This window comes from Xyrauchen texanus, chromosome 34 (assembly GCF_025860055.1).
Source record: "Xyrauchen texanus isolate HMW12.3.18 chromosome 34, RBS_HiC_50CHRs, whole genome shotgun sequence".
In the NCBI taxonomy this organism is placed as follows: domain Eukaryota; kingdom Metazoa; phylum Chordata; class Actinopteri; order Cypriniformes; family Catostomidae; genus Xyrauchen; species Xyrauchen texanus.
In genome coordinates, this window is record NC_068309.1 from 22755188 (window position 1) to 22772735 (window position 17548).

At 42.1% G+C, this 17548-nt stretch overlaps 1 protein-coding gene across 3 annotated transcripts in view; it reads right to left on the reverse strand.

The window, feature by feature from the left end:
- Window positions 1-17548, reverse strand: part of LOC127627699 (neurexin-1-like) — a 527683-nt gene that overhangs the window by 11234 nt on the left and 498901 nt on the right. For all 3 annotated transcript variants that reach the window (XM_052104201.1, XM_052104200.1, XM_052104198.1), the window contains 2 exons: window positions 16822-16911; window positions 11200-11528 (listed from right to left, as the gene is read on the reverse strand). In XM_052104201.1, coding sequence (XP_051960161.1) covers window positions 11200-11528; window positions 16822-16911 — 419 coding nt within the window. The remainder of the gene's footprint in view (window positions 1-11199; window positions 11529-16821; window positions 16912-17548) is intronic.

Genomic DNA, 17548 nt, shown 5'->3' on the forward strand with positions numbered 1-17548 from the left:
GGCGGAGCCGAGGGAGGCTCTGGAGGCAGAGCCAAGGGAGGCTCTGGAGGCAGAGCCGAGGGAGGTTGTGGCGCCGTAGGAGGTTCTAGAGGCGGAGGCCTGGAGGGCTCTGGTGGTGGAGCCGAGGTAGGTGGCGCCGTAGGATGCTCTAGAGGCGGAGCCCTAGAAGGCTCTGGAGGCAGAGCCGTAGGAGGCTCGAGAGGCGGAGCTGTAGGAGGCTCGGGAGGCGGAGCCGTAGGAGGCTCGGGAGGCGGAGCCGTAGGAGGCTCGGGGGGCAGACCAGAGGGAGGCTCGGGAGGCAGAGCAGAGGGAGGCTCGGGAGGCGGAGCCGTAGGAGGCTCGGGGGGAGGAGCCCTGGAAAGCTCAGGAGGCGGAGCCCTGGGTGGCTCGAGAGACTTGAGAGGCGGAGCCCTGGGAGGCTGGGGAGGCTCGAGAGGAGGAGCCCTGGGAGGCTCGAGAGACTTGAGAGGCTGAGCCCTGGGAGGATCGGGAGGAGGAGCCCTGGAAAGCTCAGGAGGCGGAGCCCTGGGTGGCTCGAGAGACTCGAGAGGCAGAGCCACAGGAGGCTTGGGGGAGGAGCCCTGGAAAGCTCAGGAGGCGGAGCCCTGGGTGGCTCGAGAGACTTGAGAGGCGGAGCCGTAGGAGGCTCGGAAGGAGGAGCCCTGGAAAGCTAAGGAGGCGGAGCCCTGGGTGGCTCGAGAGACTTGAGAGGCAGAGCCCTGGAAGGCTCGGGAGGAGGAGCCCTGGAAAGCTCAGGAGGCGGAGCCCTGGGTGGCTCGAGAGACTCGAGAGGAGGAGCCCTGGGAGGCTCGAGAGGCTTGAGAGGAGGAGCCCTGGAAGGCTCGGGAGGCTCGAGAGGAGGAGCCCTGGGAGGCTCGAGAGACTTGAGAGGCGGAGCCCTGGGAGGCTCGGGAGGAGGAGCCCTGGAAAGCTCAGGAGGCGGAGCCCTGGGTGGCTCGAGAGACTCGAGAGGAGGAGCCCTGGGAGGCTTGAGAGGCTTGAGAGGAGGAGCCCTGGAAGGCTCGGGAGGAGGAGCCCTGGAAGACTCGAGAGACTTGGGAGGCAGAGTCCTGTATGGCTCGGGAGGCTCGAGAGGAGGAGCCCTGGGAGGCTCGAGAGGTGGAGCCCTGGAAGACTCGAGAGACTTGAGAGGCGGAGCCCTGGAAGGCTCGGGAGGCTCGAGAGGAGGAGCCCTGGGAGGCTCAAGAGACTTGAGAGGCGGAGCCCTGGGAGGCGGAGCCCTGGAAAGCTCAGGAGGCGGAGCCCTGGGTGACTCGAGAGACTCGAGAGGCGGAGCCCTGGGTGGCTCGAGAGACTCGAGAGGCGGAGTCCTGGGAGGCTCGAGAGGTGGAGCCCTGGGAGGCTCGAGAGTCTTGAGAGGAGGAGCCCTGGGAGGCTCAGGAGGAGCCCTGGAAGACTCGAGAGACTTGGGAGGCGGAGCCCTGGAAGGCTCGGGAGGAGGAGCCCTGGAAGACTCGAGAGATTTGAGAGGAGGAGCCCTGGGAGGCTCGAGAGGAGGAGCCCTGGGAGGTCATGGCTGCTGGCGCTGGCTCTTGGATGGTCATGGCCGCTGGCGCTGGCTCTTGGACGGTCGAGGCTACAGGCGCTGGTTCTGGGACGGTCGAGGCTACAGGCGCTGGTTCTGGGATGGTCGAGGCTACTGGCGCTGGCTCTGGGACGGTCGAGGCTACTGGCACTGGCTCTGGGACGGTCGAGGCTACTGGCGCTGGGACGGTCGAAGCTACTGGCGCTGGTTGCTTGGCAGAGGTAGGCAGAAGCTGGAGGGCAGAGGCCTTTCCTTTTCTCCTCCTCCTCCTCCGGGCGGACGAGACGCTGGATCGCTGACCATGGCAGGCGTGGGCTCTGGCTCGTTGACCGTGGCAGGCGTTGGCGCTGGCTCGCTGACCGTGGCAGGCATGGGCTCTGGCTCGAAAGCCGGAATCAAGAGGGGTGGTTCCTCGGCAGCGAGTTTCTCTACCACGAGACTCACATTCTCCCTCCACGTGTGCTCTCCGGGTTCCGGCACTTCCCTCCGCCGGCATGATGGTAACCCGATCCAGTAGATGGATTTCAGAGAAACGTTGTCGAACCCGGTGTAGATGGCGACAGTGGAGAAGAGATGTGAGTACTCGCGAATGGTCAAATCTGCCTGGGCCAGTTCGGAAAAGATCGCTGCTAGATCCATTTTAGGGTCGGTCTTTCTGTTATGCTTGTAGGTGAGCGGGAAGGCAGACGAGGGGCGAGGATCTAAATGCAGCGGGACTTTATTGAAATACAAGGGCAATATGGAAAAACACGAACAAATGAAACATCCACAATGGGAAAAAGTAAAACAAAAACACGGAAGGCACACAAGGAGTTAACAGGCGGGGAAAACAATGGCGGAAAACACGGGAACCAGGCATCTACATACATCAAAGACCGACAGGGGAATGGAGAAACAAACAGGGTTAAATACACAGACACAATGAAGACTAAACGAGACACAGGTGAGAACAATGATGATTGCATGCAGTGAGGGAGGTCGGGAATTGTGGGAAATGTAGTTTATACAAGGACAGTGAAACACGGGGCGGACAACAAGGAAAACGTGACATGGAACATGATCAGTGGCGAGTGAAACTGAAAACACGGGGCAGACAACACGGGATCGTAACAGATGCAATCATGTGCTGAATTACATTTATATTTTTTTACTTTAACTTTATCAACTATTTTAACATTCTCCCTAACATCTTTTAAGTTCCACATAAAGCAGTTATACAGGTTTGCAACTTCATGAATATAAGTACATAATGACAATTAAAATTTTTGTTTGAAGTTTAACTAGTACAAGTCAATAGTAGTATATACTATATATTAAAGATTGATAATATATTTTCATATTATGTATATTATTGATATTATAGTATTTATATATTTATATAATTATTATTTATGTATATTATTTGAAACTTATTATAATTGGCTGATTCACATGGCAGAGAAAATACCTGTATTTGTCAGATGGAACTCTATAGAAATGGAGATAAGAGATGTATCAGATGTAACCCTGCAGCTGAGTAGTTGTGATAGCTTTACACTGCCTTTCTTGTCAAGGGTGCTGTAAAATAAGGAAGCATCATGAATTTAAAGGCATCTAGACAAGTCGGCTCCAACCTTGCGCGCTTGCAAATTGCAACTTTGACAGCTTTGTTGATTATAAAAAGAGTGATAGTTTTTTATTGCATGGCTTGCTTACAGAGACACAAAATAACACCATTTAAATTTCGGATTAACAGATTTATGAAGGATCATACATCTGTAACATCACAAGTTCAGTACAAATGTGCTTGATTTTGTTTGTACACGCTCACACTAAATTCAAGCGTGAGCTGCAAAATGCCGGCTGCACGAGAGCGAGAGAGGTTCGAAAGAGCTGATTTACTCGCACAGATTCTGTGAAGCGTCTCTATTATCGCACCAAAATGTTAAGACCTCCACAAATGAAATGTAATATTTCTTGTCATTTATTTAAGATATTTAAGACTTTTTATGGCCTTAAATAATAATTCAGCGTCTGATTTTTTTTAAATAAAAGCTTTCTCTGGGGCCATCAAAGCATTTATTGGGAAAAAGCTTCGACTAATTTGCATGTTTTTTTTTTAGCCTGATGTACAAATACTAAAGATTCTGACATTTTGAACCTCTAATTAAAAGACGCACTGCAGCATTAGATTTGCCTGACTGCATTTATTAGAGGATAATTAGCGTACTTCTTATCTTCAGTTCTGCACAATGCCTATGTATTTGGTAAGACAAGTTTATGTATTAAGAGAGCTGGAGTTGCAGGTTATATTTAGATATGAGCCTACAATTCTGACAAATGCAACATGATTAATTTTTTGTTGTGGCAAAAGGAAAAACACCCAGTCCAGGGCACTTTAAATGCTTTAATCCTTAAAAGGGAAACATATAGTTGTGTCAGCTTAATCAAGGGCTTAATTGACAGACACTATGCACAATGGTACAATTTCAAATGAAGTACAAGAGCTCTTACGTGAGCTATGATTTACATAGTGTGGTGGAGGTTCACTTTAAACACATCACAAATTTGAGGTCCAATATGAGGTCAAGGAAAAGCAATCTGGGAATAAAAGGATTCTGCGTAAAAAGTGTTGCTGGAGGTACAAAATAGTACAAGCAGCTAAAGATAAGGCTGAAATAATAATATATGGCTGACCTTGCAGCTCTCACTGATTTTCGGAACACTTAGAATGAGCTTGAAATGCAGGCTGAGCAGTTTTGCCCTTCAGACGTTTACTCGCATAATCTCCATCAATGTAAAACGAAGAGAACCGCTCTGTTGCGAAAACCTAGTGAGCTGCCTTTCTGTCTGCTGCCAACATATGCAAAGAGCACATTCAAAAAGCTATAGAATGTATACTATATTTACATCTATCTTAACTAAATCTACATTATTTATTTACTTGTATGCATTTGTCCGAATTTTTACAATATATTCAAAGCATACATTTTTGACATTTGTGTGTTCTCTGAAACTCATGCCCTTGGCAGTGCTAGCGCAGGCTCTAATCTACCAGTTAAGGTACATGAACCATAATTATCATGTCTTCCATTTGGAATGGTCTTTGCATCAGCAGCATGCCTGTGATGCCTTAAAATGCTTTCTCCATAGGGGGCTCACTAGGTTTTGGAATGCAGCATACATCTAAAGACCTGTTCTTTGATATCCAATATCTCTTTTTCACAGTGAATGTTAATATAGTTCCCTTCAGCATCTAACTGAACGAATTAGTAGTCTATGACACACTGCTTGGTGCAATTCCATATAAATGTCTTACTCATCTCAGGAAGAAGGAGAGGAGTGGAGCACTGGGAGTTCCTCAACGCTAAGCCCTCTCAGTCAAATCCCTATTTCTCTGCGATTGCTTTGTATGACTATTTACACCCCGGACAGGGTGGATTAGCAGTGATTCACAGCACACACGTAAAATAATCCACGTCCATCCTCATTTGCGCTAATGTGTGCCACTTGTGGCCTTGGATCTTGCCAGTTTGGCTATGATTGACACTGATGGTTTTTGAGCTTGCCCTTTATTCTTTTCATCGCACATCTCCTAATCAATGGAGTTGAACACCAGAAGATTAAAGGCTGACAGTGGAGGATGCAGACAGAAGGGCTGCTAAATCGCTACCAATATGTGTGTATACAGGGAGATAAATGGGGGGGAGACAAGACAACACACATGTCAGATATGACAATCAATATCCTCCATATAAATAGTCATGTGACGCCATGCGAGAAGCAGACGTGTGAGAGTCAGCTCTTCGCACTTTGCACATTTTGTATAATTTTCATGCCCTAATCTGGTGAAATTTGATACACCCAGTGATACATTATCTCTTCGAGCTAAACATGGCCAAGAAGTCAAAATCCTCGGGCTCTGGAGACATTAAAATACACTTATGTGTTCAAGATGTGAGTGCTGACGGGTGTGTGGACCGGTGACCCGAGTTGGGTGGCGCGGCCAGAGAAATCCAGTGTCAATTGTCCAACATGTTTGTGATGCTGATGGATCCCAGATCAGTCTGATTCTTAAAAAGGACAAAGATCCAAACGAGTGTAAAAGTTACTGTCCAATATCCCTGATCCAGCTAGATGTAAACATTTTGTGAAAAATTATGGCTAACCCATTAAGCAAATGGTAATGGTCTGCACTTATATAGCGCCTTTTTAACCTTAACGGTATTCAAAGCGCTTTACACTGTGACACATTCACCCATTCATACACCAATGGCGGCAGAGCTGCCATGCAAGGCGCTAGCCTGCAATTGGGAGCAACTTGGGGTTCAGTATCTTGCCCAAGGACACTTCAGCATATGGAGTCATGTGGGCTGGAATTCAAACCACCAATCCTTCGATTAGTGGCCGACCAACTGAGCCACAGCCGCCCCAAGTAAAGTTTTGACATTTTGGCATTTCATTAATATTACGTGGTCAGTAGTGAATGATCAATCTCCGGTCGCTGCCATCTCACTTGTTGCCGAAACGGCGTTTGATATGGTAGAATTGTATTATCTTTTTAAGATTTTGGAAATATATGGGTTCAGGAATACTTTTATTGAATGGATTAAGTTACTTTGTAGACACAGTACAAACAAATGGATTAATTTCTGATAATTTTACTCTGGATAGGGGCACTCTTTCCCTATTATTGTTCTGTCTTGTCCTGGAACCATTAGTAGCCACGATAAGAAAGGAGGATGATTTTCCAGGGGTAATGGCAGGAGGTGTGGCACATAAGCTTCTGCTTTGTGCAGATGATATTTTATTATTCATCTCTGACCTTACTAGATCTATGCCTTGCCTCCACAGAATTATCCATTCCTTTTCTAAATTCTCAGGATACAGAGTTAATTGGTCTAAATCCGAAACTTTTGCACTGACAGCATACTGCCCAGTAACGGCTTTTCAACTGGGCACTTCTCATTGGCCCAAACAGGGCATTAAGTATTTGGGCAAATTTTATGTTATTTAGTTAAAGTTAATTTTGACCCTTTAATAAAAAGATTTTTGAGCGATGTGGGCAGGTGGGCTTCATTAGAATTATCGATGATTGGGAAGGTTAATGTTGTTAAAATTTGTATTCCAAAACAGTCTCTCCCTGTAGATGTCCCACTCTCTTATTTCAAATAATTTGATAGCATAGCGAAGTCCTTTATTTGGAATGTGAAGCATCCCAGGTTACATTTCAAAAAGTGACATAGGCCGATTGACAAAGGTGGACTAGGCCTACCCAAGATTTTGTTTTATTATGTGTTCGGTCTTAGACATTTGGCTCATTGGTCGCTTCCACCTGAGAAAAAAATGGTGTCTTTTTTATATGTACTTCTATTTTTGTGTTTGTTTATATGTTGGTATGACGTTATTTAGTATTTGTGCAGGGGGGCGGGGTTATAAGTTTACAAGTAAATTGCATAATTTTGTGGTTAAATTTATTTTTGTCTGTCTTGGAATCAATAAAAATGCAAATAACAAAACATAAATAGTCGTCTGCTCAGCATTTTACAGAATATGCTGGAGGATAAAGTGCCTTTTTAGATTGTCAATAGATAGGAGCAGCTACAAACCAAGATTTTCTGTCTATGCCAGGGGTTTTCAAATTGGGTGAAAGTGAGCCTCCCCCTAGAGAACTTTAACTAAATAACATAAATTTGCTGGGAATAAAATACCCAAATACTTAATGCCCTGTTTGGGCCAATGAAAGGTGCCCAGTTGAAAAGCCGTTATTGGGCAGTATGCTGTTAGTGCCAAAGTTTCGGCTTTAGACCAATTAACTCTGTATCCTGAGAATTTAGAAAAGGAATTAATAATTCTGTGGAGGCAAGGTATATATATATATATAGACGGTCGAAGACGAATAATAAAATATAATATGCGTAAAGCAGAAGCTTATGCGCCACACTTTAATCCATTTGTTTGTACCGCAGCTACCTGGTGTCTAAAAAGTAACTTAATCCATCCAATAAAAGTATTCCCGAACCCATATATTTCCAAAATGTAAAATCTAACGTAATCGGTTAGCCAGAATTTTTGAAAATATTTTTACATGTAGCTGGATCAGGGAAATTGGACGCTAACTCTTACACTCGCTTGGATCTTTGTCCTTTTTAAGAATCGGACTGATCTGGGCTTGTGTCATGTTTGCAGAAGCTTTCCATTCTTTAATGATTCTGTATAACTTCTAACAAAATTGGAGCCAATTCTGTACCATAAGATCTGAAAAATTCAGCAGCAAAACCATCTGGCCCCGGAGCAATAAGGTGTGTTCCTCCACAAAATAAACTCCAGAGTTAATTGGTCTAAATCCGAAACTTCTGCACTGACAGCATACTGCCCAGTAATGGCTTTTCAACTGGGCACTTCTCATTGGCCCAGTTGAAACCCATATATTTCCAAAATCTAAAATCTAACTTAATCGGTTAGCCAGAATTTTTGAAAATATTTTTACATGTAGCTGGATCAGGGAAATTGGACGCTAACTCTTACACTCGCTTGGATCTTTGTCCTTTTTAAGAATCAGACTGATCTGGGCTTGTGTCATGTTTGCGGACATGACACAGAATTGGCAAAACCATCTGGCCCCGGAGCAATAAGGTGTGTTCCTCCACAAAATAAACTCCAGCCGCTAGCGCAATCAGCACAAAAAAAAAGGCTGTTCAGTTTCCTCGGACAGTCAAACGAATGTTCAGTGAGCCGGCCCATTCGGCTGTTACGTGAGTGTAACACATTCCGTAATCACTCTAATGATTTGCAAGAAATATTCCACAAACAAACTCCATCCAATAGGAGGCATAAGTGCAAAGTACGTGCAGATACATCCATAAACTGTCCAGAAGGAATGTTATTCCACAAAACAAACTCCAGCCGCTATGCAGAGCCAACACAAAAATAAACAAAGAAGGTGCCCAGTTTCCTCGGACGATCAAGTGAATGTTCAGTGACTCAGGTCCACTCGGCTGTATCGATGGCATCACAGTATGACTTACTCATTCCATTGATTTTATGAAGGAAGCCGCTTGCTGTGGGCATGTAAATATTTTGCATGCACGAATTCGCAAAGTCTGGGAACAAGAAAATGTTGTGGTTATTCCATGACAGCCTTCCTTTACTCCTTGTCTTTAGTCAGAACAGATAGGGGCCTGTCTACCTCCGTGGATCTCGTGCTGGAACCCTGCGAGCTTGCTCGATTTCCAGCTTATGGCCTGTTATGTTGTGCAGACTCGGGAAGAGCTCATCTAGTAATTTCACCATATCTCTGCCTCCTTCATTCTCAGGAATTGCAACAATTCGGACGTTGTTTTGCCGGTTTTGCCGGATTCTCAATGTCTTCCAACTTTTCCCAAACGTGCTCCAAGTCTGCCTTGGTCACTAGCGGGTTAGCAGCTAATTCCCTCTCCAATGATTCCAGATAATCAATCTGTTTCTCAACGTCCCCTACTCTTGTAACCAACTCAGAGAATTCTGTCTCCATGGCAGTGATTAATCGACGTATAACAGCAAGATCCTCCAAGCCACCGCACCATCCAAAATGAGTCCCCGGTCTGCGGCCCTGTCAAGGGTATCAACTTGAGCACATAAGTGTCTTTTAATGTCTCCAGATCCTGAGGATTTGGAATTCTTTGACATCTTGTCTATATAGAACAGTTATGGAACAGGGTGTATCGAATCTCACAGGCTTATGACACAAAAAGAATTAAAAACTAGCAAAGTGCATACAGCTCGACATTCACACGTCCAACCCATGCATGGCACCACGCGACTCAGATTTACACCCTTTTAAACCAATTAATTTTCATGCCTTTAACTTTCCAGCTGTTTGTGATTTACTGAATAAAGATTTTTAAAAAACATTTTCATTCAGACCTATTGACTTATTGGCTAACATGTACTTGAACTAAAAAGTTAAATGCAGCACCAAGAATAGAGCAAAATGCAGTTGTCTAGAGACACCTTTTAACTGTTTAACACGGCACCTAAAATTGTGGCGCTCCTGCGTGAGACGCTGAAAAACAGTATGACACTGCCTAACAGTGAAAGATGTCTGTCTACCATGTTTACACAGAAAAATAGCACAGACTGATGCTAAAATGTCTCTGTGTGAACGCCATCTTAGACTGATTTAATAAAACAAAACAACAACAAAAAAGACAGAATCACTCACAAATAGTACATAATATTCACTACAGAAATGTCAATTTCCAGGATGTTTTCAGGTTTACCATGACTGTGGGAACAGTGCCAAATAAGATTTGAATTGGAGTTAAAAAAGATGTCACACTGTAAACCTAATAAGTGGATCAATTTTGTTCTTACAAACTGTTAGCTTTCACAAGGAAAGTGCTGCAGCTTTAAAAATGTATTTCTTAAGGCTTTGACTACTTTTTTTAACTACTTGAGAAAATTGCAGGACTATTCAAAGAAAATGTGACTAGTAAAATACTATGTGTGGGAGGATTGAAAAGCAAAGAATATGTGGGGGAGATATCTCCTGACACATGCGAATCTAAACATTACAGTACATCTCCTTCAGGGGCCTCCTGATGCAGAGTGATGGCTCTTTTTCAAGCAAATAATAACAGATTTCTTACCGCAAGGGTGGTCCTGTCAGCTTTTTTATTGCTGATACCAACTGGACATTTTGTAAAACAATTTTTTTTTAAACACAACAAAATCCCTCATTCAGGAGAATGGGCTAAAAAGAGTGCTATTCAAGCACTTTAGGATGGTACTTGAACAACTAGACAATGTGTTCTATTTGACGAAAGGGAAAACCCTGTGAAACTCCCTGGCACACATGCAACAATAACTGACACTTAGCTAAACCCCGCCTCAAAAATGTGACCAATCCTACTTTAACAACTGTTGATGTCAATTATATTGTAAGACAAGATTTTATTCTTTTTTTTTTTTTAAATGTATCTATAGGAATATATGTGTTTGAATAGCTTTAAACTGAATTTTACAGAAATTATCCAACATCAGTAAGATGATGTTAAACACAACATGGCTCCACATGCCGAAGTGTCCTTGGGCAAGACACTGAACCCCGAGTTGCTCCCAATGGCAGGCTAGCGCCTTGCATGGCAGCTCTGCCGCCATTGGTGTGTGAATGTGAGTGTGGATGGGTGATTGGGACACAGTGTAAAGCGCTTTGGTAACCTCTAAGTTTAATAAAAAAGCGCTATATAAGTGCAGACCATTTACCATTTACCATTTACAACATAACATCAGTAAGGATACCAACGTTTGCTCCAAGGTAAATTAATGTTAATCATTCAACGTCATTTCATTGTATTGATTCAGGTCATAATAATGGCAATAGTAACTAAAGAGTTCACAATACCATATTGAGTATTTAGCAGAAATGTTTAGTTACACAAATGTTATCAGTTGTAATCGCTGGCTTTTCTCTTTTCAGTTAACTAAGGATAAAAATCCTTTGCAATGTCACACTTCATTTCAGTCATCGTAAGAACAATATCCATTTCACAATTTACTAAAAATCACATAGTACACAGAAATGTACAATTCATTCCTAAAGTAATAAATTCATCCATAATAAAGTAAACGTCAGAGGGGGAGCTTAGCAAATGCTCAACTGAGCCTTGTTCCTCCCATTTTTCCCTACTCACCTGTGTGATACTGTCTTTTAGGCTGGGAGAGCGCTGTCTACGAGTGGTGGTGGTGGCCATGGTGGTGGTGGTCTCCATGATGGTGGTGGACATGTCTCCCGCAGCTGGAGGGGTGGCTGAGGTGTTCTCGGTGGACAAGACGGAGGGCGCGTCCCCCACCAGACGCAAATTCCCGGCCACCTGTACGTTAGGATCCCCCTCCGCGGCCAGTTTAAGAACTTGCAGCCCGTTGTAGTACAGGCCTGAGATCTGGCCCTGGAATGGCCTTCCTTTATCCTGACCACCCACTTTTATGGCTGCCTGGCTATTGAAGATAGTTAATTGGCGGCCTGTGATGAATCAGAGAGAAGATGGAGAGCAAATAGGCAGGGAGAGAGAGAAAGAGAGAGAGAGCAATACAACAGTAGAGAGAAACAGAGAAGCAGAATGTGGTGATCAGTACAGGTTATTTGGTGTCAACGGCACATTAACGTCAGGGTTTGCCTGAATCTGTGATAACACTTTAAACATTTGAACCTGGCAATGGAAATCTCAAATTCTAATGGCTTCTGCTTCTGACCGGCATAGTGCAGGGGACGAAATGCTGTATTAAACATGATGGGAAAGATCAATCACAGAGCCTGAGGTGGCTCCTCAATGAGGGCCAGCAAGAGCCCATATCATTATAGAATAATGGCAATATTATTATCATTTGAGCCTCATTAAATTAAGTAGGGCCCGAGCTGTGGATAATGAATTGACTGAAGAGGGTAAAATTGGAAAACAATATCTATGAGCATATAAAGAGTTTTGGATATATTTTATGCAGTGACAGAAGTGTTGTTGATGCTAATCTGCATGAATAAATGTCATCTGCCAGCACAAATGCTAATGTGTCACTGAGGCAGCAGGGGCCTTTCCTCCAGTCCCATGAATAGGCTTACATAGGGGAACACAAACACAAACACAAACACACACACACACACACACACACACACACACACACACACACACACACACACACACACACACACACACACACACACACACACACACACACACACACACACACACACAAACTATGCTGCCTCTGAATTGAGGATTTAGTCTCCTGAATCTCACCTCATTTTACACAGCAAAGACCATTGGATAAATTTATGAGGAATAATAGTTAGTTAGTTGGTCATTGTCACAAATAAAGCCTGTCAGGGCAATCAGTATCATCTGAAGGAGTTAATTTCACGATAATAACTGTCTGACTGTTCTTACCCTGCTTAATACATGCCTATTTACTAAATAAATCAATAAATGGACATGAAATATTAATTTGTGTTTAAATTATTTTATAATGTGAGAAGAGACTGCAGAGTGGTTGTGAGGGACATTACACAACACTATTTGACCACAGAATTGTGCAATTGACCTATAAGAATCAAGTATTCGAGAGCGCCGTGTGATAAAGAGATTAAATCTTTGTATCTGTTAGCAATTGTATTACACTTGAATGAAAATGATGTCACCATCTACTCACCCTCATTTCATTCCAAACCCATATAACTTTCTTTCTAATGCTAAATACAATAGGACAATTTTTTAATGAATACCCAGGTCCATCTTTTCAATCCAGTGACAGTCCATGGCGTTTCCACTATCGAGCCAAATGAGGGAATGCTAGTGCGTGCCAGGGCCAGTTGCGTTCACACTGTCACTTTGGCCTGCCGATTACCCTTGGGCCAAACAAGGCTATTTGGGGATTGAGGCAGAGTTTCACTGAGTCAGGTCAGAAGTTCAGTACCAAATCAGCACCAAGATTGACAATCCTGCAGATTGTGTATCCAGCATACAATGGTACAGGTTCAGGAACATTGCGGGCACAGTAAAAATCTGTTAAAACAAACAATGAACAAAGTGGTGCCCAAAGATCATGGTTCAAGATCATGGACGTTGTGCTGGGACATCGTGCCGCTGTTAGTGGGGAAACCACTCAGGACACCATGGCAGTTACAGTCAGTGAGTTGTCAGTGCTAACTTTTCTTGCTAGAAAACTAATGTTTACATACAATATGAACTCAATATTCTAGATAACTAGATAACATTATACCTCAGCTTGAGTTTCCCTCTTGTTTGTGAAATGTGCAGGGTGTGTGATGTTGGCACGAGAGCGCCGTATTAAGGGCAGATTTTAAGGGCAATGCTGCAGCTATATTGGACCGATGGTGGGAATGCAGATCGATTTTGGTCTGGTGGCTTGAAGTCAGAGGCTATTGGCCCCAGCTGGTCAGTTGATAGCCCTGGTTCACACTGGCCGAAAGTGGAAAAGTGGATATTGTATGCCTTCAGATGACTAGGAATTTGATGCACGAGTCGCATGGACAACTTTTATAATGCTTTTTGGTGCTTTTTAAGGCTTTAAACTGAGTGACTCAACTGCCATTGTTGTGAATAAACAGCCCAGAACATTCATTCAAATTTTGTCTTGTGTGTTCAAGAAAGAAAGTCATACAGATTTAAAATGACATGAGGGTGAGTAAACAGAACTGTTTTTTTGTGAACCGTTCCTTTAAAGTCAAACAAATGTATTTATTAAAATGAAGGTATGAACTAATTTTCATTATGACACAGCACATTGCAACAGGCAGTTGCAGCGCTACAGGTTTAATTCAAGGGGGTAAAAGACTTTTTAAAAATAATAGATAATGTTAAACAATCCAACCAACATTTAAGTATAATTTAATGGCAACAAAACCTTTGAAATAACTACTTAAAGAGGAAAAGGATGGTTAACTCAGAATGCCATTTTCTTTGACCTATGAGAACTGGACCGTGTCTATTTAATCCTGATGAGAAGGTACTCTGATACAGTTGATTATGAAGTGGGCAGTTGTTATCCCCTCCATGAGAGTCATTTAATTCTTAATGAAGGGTTGCCATTTAACACAAGCAGTGTCTCACTTTTAATAGCTGAAAATAACAACGTTTGACATGAGAGTGCACATTAAAAGACACTAACCTCTGAAAGGCATGTCGTATAGAGCGGGTAGAAGCCAGTTGGGCACTTTTTACTTCTTCTTTTTTTGTACAGTGGAAAGATTAGTCGGATAAATGTGTAACATTAAGAACTATTTCATGTGACATATTACAGAGTGCCAATGAGAGAGAATATACAAACGGCAGTTCAAACACCCCATTTATCTATCAAAAACTATGACAGTGTGCATGACACCAGGAACCATTAAGTGAAGGTGTGCACTGAAATTTAATTTCAGTATCTGAATTCCACATGTCTTATACAAAGGGAAAAAAGGTAGTCCTATGATTAATTCGAAATCTTTTCTCTGCAAATAAATGTGTGAGACCCAGTAACAGAGGTTAGAACATTGAATTAAGGAAAACGAGAGACCAAAGAGCCTTTGAAATATAGAGTCGCAAATTTCTCTCACAAAAAACAGTCAAGACAGTAAAACACAGCACTCATACGGGACACAGACTTGACGCACAGGGGCTTTGAATCATTATAGTTATGTGTAAAGTACAACTAATAAACAATTACTCATGTTAAAGGGACATTGTTAATCACATATGAATGTGCAAGTGTTGATAGCAATTTTCATTGGGTTATGAAAATTAATTTTTCATTAATATTTAGAATGTTTAACCCTCTGATTTAGTTTCGATTTAGAGGGGATTAAGACGGAATTAGCTTTAGTTTAATTAATACGTTTTATATCGAACAACAGAAATCAAATCACAGTATGAAGGAAAAAGCATACACATATGTGTGTGTGTGTGTGTGTGTGTGTGTGTGTGTGTGTGTGTGTATATATATATATATATATATATATACTGTATATACACACATATATATACAGTATATACGTTCACACACACACACACACACACACACACACACACACACTGACCACTTTTTATTAAGTATACCTGTACACCTACTTATTCATGCGATTATCTGATCAGACAATCGTGCGCGGCAGTGTAGTGCATAAACTCATGCAGATATAGGTCAGGAGCTTCAGTTAGCAACATCAACCATCAGAATGGGGAACAAATGTGATCTCAGTTATTTCGACCGTGGCATGATTTTTTACATGTCGGGTTCCACTTCTGTCAGCAAAGAACAGAAAGCTGAGGCTGCAGTGGGCACAGGCACACCAAATCTAGACAGTTAAAGACAGGAAAAACATAGCCTGGACTGATGAATTTCAATTTCTGAATTTCAGTTTCTGTTGGCTAAACCGGATGTTCACTGGATGTTTTTGACACAATTCTGAGTAAACTCTAGAGACTGTTGTGTGTGAAAATCCCAGGAGATCAGCAGTTACAGAAACACTCAAACCAGCCCGTCTGACACCAACAATCATGCCACGCTCAAAATCAGTGAGATCAAGTTTTTTCCCCATTCTGATGGTTGATGTAAACATTAAATGTAGCTCCTGATCAGTATCTGCATGATTTTATGCACTGCACTGCTGCCTCACGATTGGCTGATTAGGTAATTGCATGAATAAGTAGGTGTACAGGTGTACATAATAAAGTGGTGGGTGAGTGTAGGTATATATATCAAATTATATTGAAAAAGGAAGTTGTGTAAATAGTGATAAGCGGATCTTCAACTTTTTGATCACCATATCCTCAGAATTGTATCAATTTCAATCAATGGAATACCACAGAGCTAGAAAGGTCAGTTTAAAAAAAATAAAAATAAAAATTGGGCAAGTGTATTTGTTTTATACTTAACATTTAGATGTTTGCACAACACATGAAAGAAAAATGTGTTTGCATATAGATGAAAAAGGTGCAACCAACCAAAAAGTCTGAAAATTTACACATACAGTAGAGGGTATTAATGCACAATATTTTGGGATAATGTGCTTATGCAGAGGTCTGTTTTGGCACTTTAATAACTGAGATAGTTTCTAAGGGAAAATCTAATACAATGGTTATACAAAGCATGATTCATCTTTAATTCTACAAGCCAGCCAAATAATATTTTCCTTTTTCCTTTTTATTAAACTCTAAGTGGTAAAGAACAAACTAAACAGAGGGGGTTTTAAAGCTTTAGACTGAGTTTAGTGTTATCAGTACAAAAATGCAATAGTCCCTTTAACTGTTTAGGATTGTAAAATATATATTTATTTTTTACATGAGTTAAAGTATTTTTTTAAATAATAATTTTAAAAGTTTGCGGAGTCAAGAGGGGATCACAGAAGAAAAACATAAGACAGCAAAAAAATAATCAACTATTTACAGACAGTTTTTGCAGTTATGGAGCGTTGTTGGAGGGTTAGTCAGGGATTATATTTAAGATTAAACCTTAATCTCTGAAGCGGTGCAGTTCTAACTTTGTTAAGGACAGCATTTATCGCTACAGGATGAATGAAGAGCACAAGCCACAGGAGATGAACGATTGGATTTACAGGGTGCGTAGGCAGCCGCAAATCACAGTTTGTTCGGCCCACACATCAGACAAATCAAACTAGTCTGCATATTGGATATGCCAATTCTTCAAAGTCTTTGGTTTTAGAAACTTTCATTCAAAATGGCTTCCAACTTTATGATTTAAAGGGAACTGCACCTCTTCCAGAGCCTTAATAAGTCATTGCTTAATTAATCAATTTTTATTACCTTTGTCGAGTAGCCACTCGTCAACTACCCGACCGAGTCTGTATGGAATTCTTTGCCTGGCTATTGCAAGCCGTTCATTATCAATGTTCCCTTCAAAGAATTTAGAGAGACAGATAAGAGGTTAATATCAAGCGTCACATGGTTAGAACATGGCAACAAGTCTATCAAGTTTAGCAAGTTAGGAAGTCTAAACGAGCTTTATGCTGGAAGTTATGTTGTTTTAAGGATTGCACTTAGTTATGAGACAGTTTAGAAGCTTGAGACTAATTAGAGCATGTTTAAATCTGTTTAGAAATCTTTGACGACATATTTAGTGATCGTTTAACTTTTTTTAAATGTAGGTTATTTTGATTATGATGACATCTCATGGAATACTACTCATTTCATACAAAGCACAACAATGATTTGTTATAACGTCACATAGTATAATGTGCAGTTAAACAGTAGTACTGCCCAAAATCCTACGAAAGACATTTTCTCTGAGATATCTGAGCGAGTACGCTGCAATCAGTGTGGTTACATCTACTATCAAAATGTTGAGGTACCTGCATAAATTAGGATACATGTAATTACAAAAAGACACCACAGCCATAACTGATTATGTGCCTTGGCTGCCAGATAAGAGACAGAGTGTATCTGATGAGATACTACAGTTTCCTTTGTCCTCATGCCTGTGAGACTGATTCTGACAGATCCCGTCACCAGGCTAAATTGAGCTCTCGGTTCC